General features: G+C 41.1%; 1 protein-coding gene across 2 annotated transcripts in view; it reads left to right on the forward strand.

The window, feature by feature from the left end:
• The first annotated feature begins 671 nt into the window (after positions 1–671).
• The window catches only part of ERCC4 (ERCC excision repair 4, endonuclease catalytic subunit), a 37,125-nt gene continuing 24,298 nt past the window's right edge, over positions 672–13,498 (forward strand). For both annotated transcript variants that reach the window (XM_070460838.1, XM_070460839.1), the window contains exons 1-4: positions 672–895; positions 2,467–2,647; positions 9,886–10,081; positions 11,160–11,367. In XM_070460838.1, the coding sequence (XP_070316939.1) occupies positions 689–895; positions 2,467–2,647; positions 9,886–10,081; positions 11,160–11,367 (792 nt within the window). In that variant the 5' untranslated portion in view covers positions 672–688. The remainder of the gene's footprint in view (positions 896–2,466; positions 2,648–9,885; positions 10,082–11,159; positions 11,368–13,498) is intronic.

Genomic DNA, 13,498 nt, shown 5'->3' on the forward strand with positions numbered 1-13,498 from the left:
GAGGAGGGCATGGCAACCCACTCCAGTATTCTTACCTGGAGAATCCCATGGACAGAGGAGCCTGGCAAGCTATAGTCCATAGGGTCGCACAGAGTCGGACACGACTGAAGCGACTTAGCAGCAGCGGCAATTATAGTCAAGACCTTTCGAGAAAGCAAGAGTCTGAGATTAACAAACTATTCTGCTTATTCAAAAAAAAAATTTTAAGAGGGGCCCGTTGCAAAAGAAAGGAGCAAACCTCACCCTGGGTAGCAGGTGCTACCCATTCTAAGCGCAATCCTTAGACTGTTAACTTTTTCAATGGACAATGTCAGGGAGCTCAATTCCTTGGGTTTACATCTCCTCTCTCGCTTTGTGGTAGCTTGTGCTCTGGTGGGTCTAGGCCGCCTGACTCTCAGATCTAAACTACAGACAAGGTGAAACCTGAAGCCCGCAGCAGACACCTGTTGAAAGCGATAGCACCTCCCCGCGACTCCACGAATCTTCGATTCCTCTAGGTTCCTCTTCGGCTCCATTCGGCCAGCTCTCGTCCTGTCGGGCTCGGCTCTCTTCGGCTACGTTCGGCGGCTTTCGTCTCGGAGTCGGCCCCCTTCGGCTACACTCGGCTCTCTTCGGCCTGGTTCGCCCACTCTCGTCTCAGACTCGGCCCCCTTCGGCTACGTTCGGCCGCGGCCCCGGAAGGGCGCCCATGGAGCCGGGCTCTCCGGCTCGAGCGACGGCTATGGCGCCGCTCTTGGAATACGAGCGGCAGCTGGTGTTGGAACTGTTGGACGCCGACGGACTGGTAGTGTGCGCCCGCGGGCTCGGCGCGGACCGGCTCCTCTATCACTTCCTCCGGCTGCACTGCCACCCGGCGTGCCTCGTGCTGGTGCTCAACACGCAGCCGGCCGAGGAGGTGCGGCCGGCCGCTGGCGCGGGGGGCGAGGGCACCCCGGGGTGGGGGGGGTCTCCTGAGCGGACGCAGGCCTCGCGCGGAGGCCAAGGGCCATGCGGGGCCCTGACGCTGGCGGGAGGGCGTGGAGTAAGGGTCCTTGAGGTAGATGCAGGCCCCTGGCGCGGGTGCGGAAACGCTGAAAAGGTGGGAGAGGTCCCGAGGTGGTCGCAGGATGCTGACGTAGGTGCCAGGACCCTGAGAGGGCGGCAGGGTCCCCAGGGAAGATGCGGGACCGTGACACAGGTGCGAGGACGCTGAGTGTTGGAGGGTCTCTGAGAGCAGTTAGGGGAGTTCGTTTGAGGAGGATGGAGATGGGGAGAAGGATCGGAGGTCTCTGGAGAGGGTGGGGAGATACTTGGAGGAGCATATGGGTGGGAATAACGAGGCAGTCCTCAAGTTGGATATTAAGGGACTTGCTGGAGCAAGAGCAGTGAGGTCCCTAGAAGGGAACAGTGATGGGGATGGAGTCACAACGAGGACTTAGGAGACGCTGAGGCTGGGGAGAACTCAGCAGGGACGGGAACTCACCCAGGCTTAAGGGACGCGGGGCACAGGGTCCGAAGGGAAGGGAGCTGGAAGCTGAGGTTATTGGGAAAGGGTACCTGGGTTGGGGAGAGTGGAGGACACTGAGGAAAATAGGATACACCTGTGTTGTGGGATAGTGACAGGTGTCACAGCCTGGTTGACAAGTCTGATGAGCCCCTAGATATCTAGAGCAGGTGGCCTCAAGGAAAATGCCAGCTGAGAAGAGTGACCATAAACTCCTAAGAGCTGGGGACCAGGCTGATTCATCTGGGTATCCCTTGTGCTCGACTGGGACTTAGCATGACAGGCACCCCCCTGTCACGCCCCCCTGGCACGGAACTGAAGATGTGAAGGACCCCCACTGACATGCTGAAATCCCCTCTAGGGGGCACCGGGACAGAACTAATAGTCTAAAACACCACCTGGGGAAAGGATTCCCTTGTTATCCTCTCACACGGTACACGTGACTGCAAAGCCACCTGTGGCAGGCAGTATTTTCTAGGTAGCAGTCTTTAGCCCAGGATTTTAAAGTCTTTTTGTTGTTAAACTGCTAATAACATCTCAAGTGCAATGAGTCTTTAGTGGAAACCCCAAAACAAAAACAAAACCCTAAGTAAATGTCGATTGATTGGTGTTAAGTAGTAATTTAATTTGTATGTTCATGATACAGTTCATAATCTCTGAAAAAGGCCGCATGTCATTTTAAGTACAAATACTGCTGCTTTGCCGTGCCGTGCTCAGTCGTGTTCGACTCTGTCCAACCCCATGGACTATAGCCCCCCAGGCTCCTCTGTCCCTGGGATTCTCCAGGCAAGAATACTGAAGTGGGTTGCCATTTCCTTCTCCAGGGGCCATTCCCTACCCAGGGATGGAACCCAGGTCTCCTGAGTTGCGGCAGGACTCTTTACCTCTGAGCCTTCAGGGAAGCTCTTTAAATACAACACTTGCAACCTATTAAAAACTGCCCTGTATTAAATAGTCTGCTAATCCAGTTTAATTTGATTTAGGAGTATTTTATCAATCAGCTGAAGATAGAAGGAGTTGAACATCTCCCTCGGCGAGTAACAAATGAAATCACAAGTAGCAATCGCTATGAAGTATACACACAAGGCGGTGTGATATTTGCAACAAGCCGAATACTTGTGGTTGATTTCCTGACTGATAGAATACCTTCAGATTTAATTACCGGTGAGAATTTGAAGCCTTATTGTTTATTTGCATATGTTTCTTTTTTTTCCATGTATGTCTGTTCCCTCTGCTAAACTCTAAACTAGAACCTTGTTGAAAACAGCATTGGATGTTTTTTTGCTCAGCATTTTGCTTCCAGGTGTTAACACAATACCTGACACATTTTGGATGCTCAGTAAATATTTATGGCCTGAATAAGAAACTAAATGTAAGATTGACATTTCTGTGTTTTTTAAGCTCATATTCAGTCAGTGCTTACTAATTGACTGGCGGTTGCTTTTAGAAGCTAATCAGATTTGAATGTTTATAAATATTCTTTGTATATCCCCGAAAGTATTTTGGTTTTCTTTAAAGAGTATTTTTTTTAAAACTATGATTTGAAATTTTCATTCGCTTACAGTGTTACATTGGTTTTGGGTGTATAACACAGTTAATTCAATATTTTTTTTTCATTTATTTTTATTAGTTGGAGGCTAATTACTTTACAATATTGTAGTGGGTTTTGTCATACATTGATATGAATCAGCCATGGATTTACATGTATTCCCCATCCCGATCCCCCTTCCCACCTCCCTCTCTACCCACTCCCCCTGGGTTTTCCCAGTGCACCAGGCCCGAGCACTTGTCTCATGCATCCAACCTGGGCTGGTGATCTGTTTCACCCTAGATAATATACATGTTTCGATGATGTTCTTTCGAAACATCCCACCCTCGCCTTCTCCCACAGAGTCCAAAAGTCTGTTCTGTACATCTGTGTCTCTTTTTCTGTTTTGCATATAGGGTATCATTACCATCTTTCTAAATTACATATATATGTGTTAGTATGCTGTAATGTTCTTTATCTTTCTGGCTTACTTCACTCTGTATAATGGGCTCCAGTTTCATCCATCTCATTAGAACTGATTCAAATGAATTCTTTTTAATGGCTGAGTAATATTCCATGGTGTGTATATACCACAGCTTCCTTAACCATTCGTCTGCTGATGGGCATCTAGGTTGCTTCCATGTCCTGGCTATTATAAACAGTGCTGCGATGAACATTGGGGTGCACGTGTCTCTTTCAGATCTGGTTTCCTCGGTGTGCATGCCCAGAAGTGGGATTGCTGGGTCATATGGCAGTTCTATTTCCAGTTTTTTAAGGAATCTCCACACTGTTCTCCATAGCGGCTGTACTAGTTTGCATTCCCACCAACAGTGTAAGAGGGTTCCCTTTTCTCCACACCCTCTCCAGCACTTATTGCTTGTAGACTTTTGGATGGCAGCCATCCTGACTGGCGTGTAATGGTACCTCATTGTGGTTTTGATTTGCATTTCTCTGGTAATGAGTGATGTTGAGCATCTTTTCATGTGTTTGTTAGCCATCTGTATGTCTTCTTTGGAGAAATGTCTGTTTAGTTCTTTGGCCCATTTTTTGATTGGGTCATTTATTTTTCTGGAATTGAGCTTCAGGAGTTGCTTGTATATTTTTGAGATTAATCCTTGTCTGTTTCTTCATTTGCTATTATTTTCTCCCATTCTGAGGGCTGTCTTTTCACCTTGCTTATAGTTTCCTTTGCTGTGCAAAAACTTTTAAGTTTAATTAGGTCCCATTTGTTTATTTTTGCTTTTATTTCTAAAATTCTGGGAGGTGGGTCATAGAGGATCCTGCTGTGATTTATGTCAGAGAGTGTTTTGCCTATGTTCTCCTCTAGGAGTTTTATAGTTTCTGGTCTTACATGTAGATCTTTAATCCATTTTGAGTTTATTTTTGTGTATGGTGTTAGAAAGTGTTCTAGTTTCATTCTTTTACAAGTGGTTGACCAGTTTTCCCAGCACCACTTGTTAAAGAGGTTGTCTTTTTTCCATTGTATCTCAATATTTTATAGATTATGCTCCATACAAATTTATTATGAAGATTGACTGTATTCCCTGAGCTGTACATTACATCTTTAACTTGTTTCTTTTATACTTAGTAGTTTGTACCTCTTGATCTGCTTTTTGTATTTTGCTTCTCCCCCATCCCTCTCCTTACTGGTACCACTAGTTTGTTGTCTGTTCCTGTTTTTTTACATTTGTTCATTTGCTTTATTTTTTAGACCCCACATAAAAGTAAAAATACAGTGTTTGTCTTTTTCTGTCTGACTTACTTCCCTTAGCATAATACCCTCCAGGTCCATCCATGTTGTGGAAAATGGCAAAATTTCATTTTTTATTATGACTAAGCAATGTTCCATCGGATATATATTTCAGTAGTCACAAGTCAAGTTTCAATATTGAACCATCCTTGCATCCCTGGAATAAATCACACTTGGTCATGATGTGTGATCCTTTTTATTTATTGTTGAATTCAGTTTGCTGATATTTTGTTGGGATTTTTGCATCTGTGTTCATCAGGGATATTTTCTCTTTTTGTAGTGTCTTTGTCTGGTTTTGGTATCAGAAAAATGCTGACCTTGTAGAATGAGTTTTGAGGTGTTCCATCCTCTGAGTTTTTTGATAATTTGAGAAACATAGGTATTTACTTTTCCTATAATGTTGAGTGGAATTCTTAGCCCTAGATTTTTCTTTGTTGGAATTTTTTTATTAGTGATACAGTTTTATTACTAGTTAGATATTTTATTTTTTTCTGATTCAATCTTTGAAGATTGTATGTTTCTGGGAGTTTATCCATTTCTTCTAGGTTGTCCAATTTGTAAGCATATAACTCTTAGTATATTCTCTTATGACTGTTTATATTTCTGTGATATCAATTGTAAGTTTGCCTCTTTCCTTTCTAATTTTTTTTGGGCCCTTCCCCCTTTTTTTTGTCTTGAGGAGTCTTGCTAAAGAATCAATTTTGTCTTTTAAAGAAAAACAACTTTTAGTCTTATTGATCTTTTCTATTGTTTGTTTGATTTTTTTGGTCTCTGTTTCCACTCAGATTTTTATTTTCTTCTTTCTTCTGACTTTGGGCTATGTTTGTTTTTTTCTAATACCTTTAAATGGAAAATTAGGTTGTTTACTTGAGATGTTTCTTGCTTTTTGAGGTAGGCCTGTATCACTTTAAACTTCCCTCTTAGAACTGCTTTTACTGCATCCCATAGACTTTAGAAAGTTGTGTTTCTGTTTTCTTTCATGTCAAGGGATTTTTTAATATCCTATTTGATATCTTTGTTGGTGCTGGAATTCATAATTGTCCTTCCTACTCTATCTAACACATTGTCCTGAGCCTCGAAGACCCTCAAGAAATATTTAATGCATAAATGTATGAATGAATGTTTTTTTAGTGGAAATGTCATTTGTAATACTTTGGAATTTGATTTGTTTTTGGCTGTGCTGGGTTTCGTTGCCGAGTGGCCTTCTCTCCAGTTGCTTTGAGCGGGGGCTCCCCTGTAGCTGTGGCGTGTGGGCTGATTCTCATTGTGGTGTCTTCTCTTGTGGAGCTCGGGCTCTGGGGCACACGGGCTTCTGCAGCTGTGGCTCCCAGCCTGTAGAACACAGGCTCAGTAGTTGTGGTGCCTTGGCTTAGTTACTCCATGACATGTGGGATCTTCCCGGAGCAGGGATTGAAATTGTCTCTCCTTGGCAGGCAGGTTCTTTACCCCTGAGCCACCAGGGAAGCCCTGAACCAATGTTTTATATGATTCATAGTGACTCGATTGATGGGAAGTTTTGCTGTACTTTTATATTTATCAGTTATAAGCCATGGCATGGCTGTACAGTTAGTGTCAGACTCACTTGACTTTGAAGGGTAACGCCACTGCTTACAAGCAAGTCACTTAATTTGCACAAGTCTAGGTTGTCTCATTGCTTTCGTTGAGAACATAGTGCCTTGTGAAGTTATCATAAGGACTAAATGAGGTAAAATAAATATAATTGCTTAATACAGTACATGGTATGTAATAAATAATAGATAATAGCAAAAAAAAAAAAAGGCTTTGTATAGCCCGAAATCTTGATACATTGTAAAATATTTTACTGCTTGCTGGTTACTTATAAATTTAGCTTTACTTAAGTTGATAAAATGGAAAAAAGTATTGAAATGACCACTAGATGTCGGTATTACTCTTGACTCCCAGTAACAGCTCAACCTGATTAGGCAGAGAGCAATCTGAATCGAAGGACTATGCAAAGTGTAGTTTATAGGTGGTTCCTAATTAAAATGCTATTCCCATTTCTGATTGATTCCCAGCTAATAATGAAGTTGGAGCTGTTAGTGCTCCTTGGCTGAATAGAATGTAAATGAGCCACAGAAATTAATCCCTTCAAATGCTACAACCCATGGGATCATCGTCTGTCCCCTGCATTCTCCCAGCCCCTGTAGAAGCTTTCAGCACAGCTGTTACAGACCAGTGTCCTAGGAGCATGTAACCCCCTGGGAAGTCCTGAATGCACCAGCCCTAACTCGTTCCTGTCATTAGCTTTTAGCGTCACTGCACCCACCCTAGGCATCCCTGCCAACATGACTTCTCAGTAGTGGGAGAACTGTGAAAATATCTCCCCAGATTATACTTTCAAACTTATAGGGAAAGAGGATTCTTTCATTGTTAAAGCATATTCTGACATCTCTAAATAGACCTCAGAACACACTTTCCTTGGGAAACTTAAAGGAAAAAGTTCCATGTTAGATGTGCATACACAGTGCTATAATTCAGCTTTATCATCATTCAGACTGTATGTCATTTTTAACATTCAATGTTAGTAAAGATTTCACTTGGCAGTTGCCCTTATGTGGCAGGAATGAGATCAGTGCTGAAGACAAAGATGATGAGATGGCAGGGTACTCTCCTGAGTTAGGCAGCCTCTGGGTTTGAGCTCACCGTCAGCAGGTGCCAGCTGTGTGACCTTAGGCAAGCTTCTCCATTTCTGTATGGCTCAGTTTTCTCTCCTTTCTCTTAAGATTATTGTGAGGGTGAACTGACATCAGGTATATGAAATTCTTTGCATTATGCATGGCACATAGTAAGCACTCTCTGATTACTTCTTGTAATGATCTTGTGCCCAAGCAGGAGGGGATAGGTGTGAAGAAGTAATTACAGTGCAGCAAAATGAGATGCAAAAATGTGGCCCTAGAATTGTACCCAGAAACCTAACTTACTTGTGCTTTTTTAAGGGATAGGGGTGCATGGTCCTCAGATGATGTCCCCTAGTAGGAAGCTGTGTTATCAGACCCTCATGATTTGGAACCTTTGGCCTCCATTTACTTGTAGGGTGACCATGGTCAAGTTGCTTCCCTTTCCTGGTCTCTATAGTAATACCTACCCCATAGAGTTATTGTGAGGATTAAATGAAATAAAAATCTGTAAAAGTACCTAAGCCCAGTGCTTAGGGCTGGGATAGAATATACTTCTCTTCTCCCTCCTTCTTCTGGCTTCCAAAAGAATGACAACCTTTTGGAGTACACCATTTTCTTAACTTGAGATTCACCTTTTCTTTAGAAGTCTGTTTTATTATTTCTAACTTTCGTGTCCTGTTTTGCCCAGGGCCACAATTGTGGCCCAGAAGCATACTTGGAAAAACCCACCTGCTAGGTACTAAGTATTTTCTGAGTAGTAGATTAGCTGGGCACATATACTGGTGTTGGCTTCCCCTGGAAAAACGAAGTGGCAACCCACTCCAGTATTCTTATCTGGAAAATCCCAATCCATGGGGTCTCAAAAGAGTCAGACACGACTGGGCAACTAAACAACAACAACATTTACTGGTGTTATTGAAAATCCTCTGTCTACAAATTTCTACTTAGCACTGTTTGTTTTTACTGTCTTTGAAAAGCAGTTTGCTTGGCTAGAATAAATTTCAGCTCCATCTACCTCAATCTAAATTTTAAACACCAAAATAGTAGAATCTGAATTGAGTCTATTGAACAAGTGTATTGAACAAGTCATGGGTTAGTATTGTCATTTTCCAGATCCCAGGAGTGATGAGAATGGGAGAAAAAACATGCCAGTGAGTTTACAGCAGATATATATGGTACCTGGCTTGGTTTAGGTCTAAAAGGCGAGAATTGTCATAGAATAATTGACATCTGTGCACTCTTGTCATTTCATGTCTCTCTAATTTCCCACTAATCCTACTGTACCACAGAGGCGTGGGTGTATGATATATGCACATGAGAAATCATCTGGTCCAGAACTCTCTTTTTCTAATTAAAGAAACATGTGTATATCCTGTTTTTGCAATTCAGAGGTGTCATTGTCACATCCACCCCCACAAAACAGATGTTTAAGCATTTTTTTTTAAGATTTTTATTTCAAATAGACTAATTTATCTTTCAGTAAAATATACTCTGATTCTGAAAGTTGAATTCTTACAATAAGTGAAGCAGATGTTGCCCAGACTTCTGAAAGGCAGCTGTTTTGCAGAGTTCACATCTGATTCACATATAAAAGAACAAATGGCCCACTTGACTTTGAGAAATTTTTCCTCCACCAGGTCAGACACACCCCACCTCAGGGCCTTTACTCTTACCCTTCCTTGGACTGGAACTTTTTTGGCCCACCTGGTCACAAGGCTCACCCTTCTCATCTCTATCCAGCCTTTACTCACTTAAGACCTCAGTGGGGTACCCTTGAAATTGCAAATCCTAAAAAATACAACAAACTAGTGAATATGACCAAAAAAGAAGCAAACTTGGAGATACAAAGAACAAATTTGTGGACTGTCTAGTGGTTAAGACTCCGTGCTTCCACTGCAGGGGTCATGGTTTCCACCCCTGGTCAAAGAAGTTCCACACGCCTCAAAGTGCAGTGAAAAAAAAAAAAAGAACATATTATTGTTACCAAGGGGAGAGGGAAGGAAGGGGAAATATTGGGGTAGTAAATACAACTATTAGGTATAAAGTAAGCCACAAGGATATATTGTACAACATGGGCAATGTAGCCAATATTCTATGATAGCTATAAATGGAGTATAACCTTTCAAAATTGTGAATCACTATGTTATATACCTGTAACTATAATATTGTATGTCAACTACAGTTTTTTTTAAAAAGGTCAAATAAGTAAGAAAATTGCAAACCACCACCTCTTATACATACTCCTTGTCGTCCTCTGATTCAGTTTTTTCCCTCAGCACTTATCCCTTATAACAACTAAATATCTTACTTACTGTAAATGCCACAGGACAGCTTTTCGTGTTTTGTTTGTGGCTGTATCCTCAGCCTAGAATAGCTTGCCTATGCTCAAATAAGGCTTTCAGGAAAACTGTGATGAATAAGTGAAAGCAAGCATAAAAATGACATGTCTTTTGTGCACTCTAAATTATGATTTTTCCCCCCTCAGGCATCTTGGTATATAGAGCTCACAGAATAATCGAGTCTTGTCAAGAAGCATTCATCTTGCGCCTCTTTCGACAGAAAAACAAACGTGGTTTTATTAAAGCCTTCACAGACAACGCTGTTGCCTTTGACACCGGCTTTTGTCACGTGGAAAGAGTGATGAGAAATCTTTTTGTAAGGAAGCTGTATCTGTGGCCAAGGTAAACAGCATTATGTGACCAATTTCTGCAAGAGAACCTGCTGTACTTTAATTTCACACTTTAATATAGTATTTACTGTCACTGCACTTGACACATGCTAGTCAGGTTTATAACAGTGCACCCAAGTATAGATAAATGGTCACCACATTTGTGATTCTTTTAATAGGAAAGAGAGATTTGATAGTTATTTTTCTGGTAGCCCAAGGCCACCACTTTCTTGTTCATTTAGTGAAATCCCTAGGGATCCGGAGGCTCATGTGTACAACAGAATTAGGTGAACTACAGATTTACTGGCTAAGATTCTAACTTGCACTTTGAAAACTACCCATCAGCAGCGGGGAAGAGGGTGGGGTAAATTGGCAGGTGGGGTTGACATACATTACTGTGTCTAAAATAGATGACTAGTGAGGACCTACTGTATAACACGGGGACTCTACTCAGCGCTCTTTAATGACCCATGTGGGAAAAGAATCTAGAAAAGGCTGGGTATGTGTGTATGTTAAGGCTTCCCTGGTGGCTCAGATGGTAAGGAATCTCCCTGCAGCACAGAAGACCTGGGTTCAATCCCTGACCCTTGCCTTGAGGAATGCTTTCACTTATATGGTTAAAAGTAATCCTGAAAACACTGTCGCCTGGCTTTCCATTTTGCTTCTTAATTACATTTGTTGTTGTTCGGCTGCTCAGTCGTGTCTGACTCTTTGTGACCCCATGGACTGCAGCACACCAGGCTTCCCTGTCCTTCACTATTTCCCAGAGTTTGCTCAAATCCACGTCTATTGAGTCGATGATGCCATCTAACTGTCTCGTTCTCTGCCGCTCCTTCCCCTTCTGCCCTTAATCTTTCCGAGCATTAGGGTCTTTTCAAATGAGTTAGTTCTTCACATCAGATGTCCAAAGTATTGGATTTTCAGCTTCAGCATTAGTCCTTCCAATGAATATTCAGGACTGACTTCCTTTAGAACTGACTGGTTTGATCTTCTTCAGTCCATTTACAGAAAGCTGCTAGAGTAGTAAACTGAGAGCGGAAACAGAGCTCTTACAACTCTCGAAAATATTTTAAAAATGTTTGTCTTTTTAGGTTCCATGTAGCAGTAAACTCGTTTTTAGAACTGCATAAACCCGAAGTCGTAGAAATTCATGTTTCTATGACACCTGCCATGCTTGCTATACAAACTGCTATTCTGGACATTTTAAATGCCTGTTTAAAGGAATTAAAATGCCATAACCCGTCACTTGAAGTTGAAGATTTATCTTTAGAAAATGCTATTGGAAAACCTTTTGACAAGGTACTCTATTTCTCTTCCTTTTTAAGCACTGTTTGTGATGTTGTAATTTTTAAGTATGCAAGTTATTTTAATATTTATAATGTTCTCAGTAGGAATTTGTTGTCATTTTAAAATTAGGTTGGAGGTGATTTAAAGTGTATCTTCTTTGGTTTACCGGAAAGTAATTTGTAGTCGAATACATTGATTGGCATCTAAGCATAATTCTGATTTTTGCAGTTATACAGTGACTGTCTCTTTTTTTTTAAGTACATGTAAGAGAACATATGTAAGAGAACTTTCCTGGTGGCTCAGACAGTAAAGTGTCTGCCTACAATGTGAGAGACCCAGGTTCGATCCCTGGGTTGGGAAGATCCTCTGGAGAAGGAAATGGCAACCCACTCCAGTACTATTGCCTGGAAAATCCCGTGGACGGAGGAGCCTGGTAGTCTACAATCCATGGGGTGGCAAAGAGTCGGACAAGACTAAGCGACTAACCTTTCACTCCAAGAGAACAACGAATCACCTTTTGCTCTGAAATGACAACATTTGAATATCTACAGGTAGAAGAGTGTACATAAGAAGCTTCATAATTTATGATATCTTATTTGGAATAAAAATAATTTGGATGAGTTTTGATTACTGAGGAATGTGAAACTTGCCTGTCTTAAAATTACATTCTGAAGTGAGAAAATGGTAAGACTGTAGTCTAGGAATGTTTATTTCAACTAATTTTTTCATCATAGATTAATATTAATACAGGTACATAAATGTCTAAGATCAAATTGTATGTCTAGAAAAAACTAAAAAAATTTCAGGCAGCTTTTTTTTCATATTTTTGTAGAACAAGTTCTTTTCTTTCAAACTCTGAATCAATCTCTTTGTCACTAAAAATAATGCATAGGGATTTTTAAAAGGGAAAAATTTAAGTCCTTATTTTTCTGATTCTTCCAGAAAGTCTTTTTACTGTGAAATAATGATGCATAAAAACCATTCCATGTGTTTTGTGCCTCTGTTTTTAAAATTTATTTTAATTTAGTGCCTAGTATACCAAAAACACCTCTCACATTCTTCTAATGGTACATATATCTGTGTGGTGACGGTTTAGTCACCAAGTTGTGTCCGACTCTTGTGAACCCATGGAGTGTAGTCTGCCAGGCTTCTCTGTCCATGTCCATGTCCTAGGCAAGAATACTACAGTGGGTTCCCATTTCCTCTCCAGGGAATCTTCCAACCCAAGGATTAAACCCAGGTCTCCTGCACTGCAGGCAGATTCTTTACCACTGAGCTACCAGGGAAGCCTCTGTATATGTCCCTAGAAAAACAAAATATAGCCAGATATGCTTCGCACTAAATTTCTATAAATCATCCCCTGGCCAGTAAAAGTCCAAATATTGTTTTACGTATTCATCTCGTAACTAAAACAAAATAAAGCATAATTTGCGTTTGTTAGAAAATTTAAGTTTTGTTAATGGTTTTAGAAAAGAGGCATGTAGGTGATTTTTAACAAAAGATGATATACAAAAGGCTTATATGTCCCAGTTTATCTAGGACAGTCACAGTGTCTGCCTGTTGTCCTAGAGCAATTATTAATACTGTCATTTCATTTTCACAAGAGTTCCAGTTTGGACAGTAGATTATTTGGTCTTCTAAATATTACTTCCGTTCAGTATTAAATGTGTTAGATAAGATGCCATGTAGTGAAACTGCTTCTGCATCATGCTGCATTATCCCTTTTAGTTATAGAATCAGCTTGTGAAGGAGACATGCATATATACAGCTGTGGATATATAGATACCTACATAGTATATACATAAAACTGTTCTGTGTTTTAGACAGTTTTTTTAGGGTCTTAAAAAGTATTCAGATTTAGTTGGTTGTTAACAAATATTTTCTCATCCTTGAATCACACTTAAAGAAAATAATAAACACATCTTTTATAGCAGCAAACTATGGTCTGCTGATACTAATTTGATACCATGTACTTTCCCTAGTTTATGTCTTCTTCCTCATCCAGCTGGCTCTCACATCTCTGTCCATACAGGACTTGGCAGAAATTAAATGTATCTCAATTACTTGCTTTGATTCTGCATAAAAGTGAATAATTGAGTATCTGATGTTTATCAGGACCTTTGTCTCCTAATAATGTAAATGC

Source organism: Odocoileus virginianus, chromosome 33, assembly GCF_023699985.2.
Source record: "Odocoileus virginianus isolate 20LAN1187 ecotype Illinois chromosome 33, Ovbor_1.2, whole genome shotgun sequence".
Lineage (NCBI taxonomy): Eukaryota > Metazoa > Chordata > Mammalia > Artiodactyla > Cervidae > Odocoileus > Odocoileus virginianus.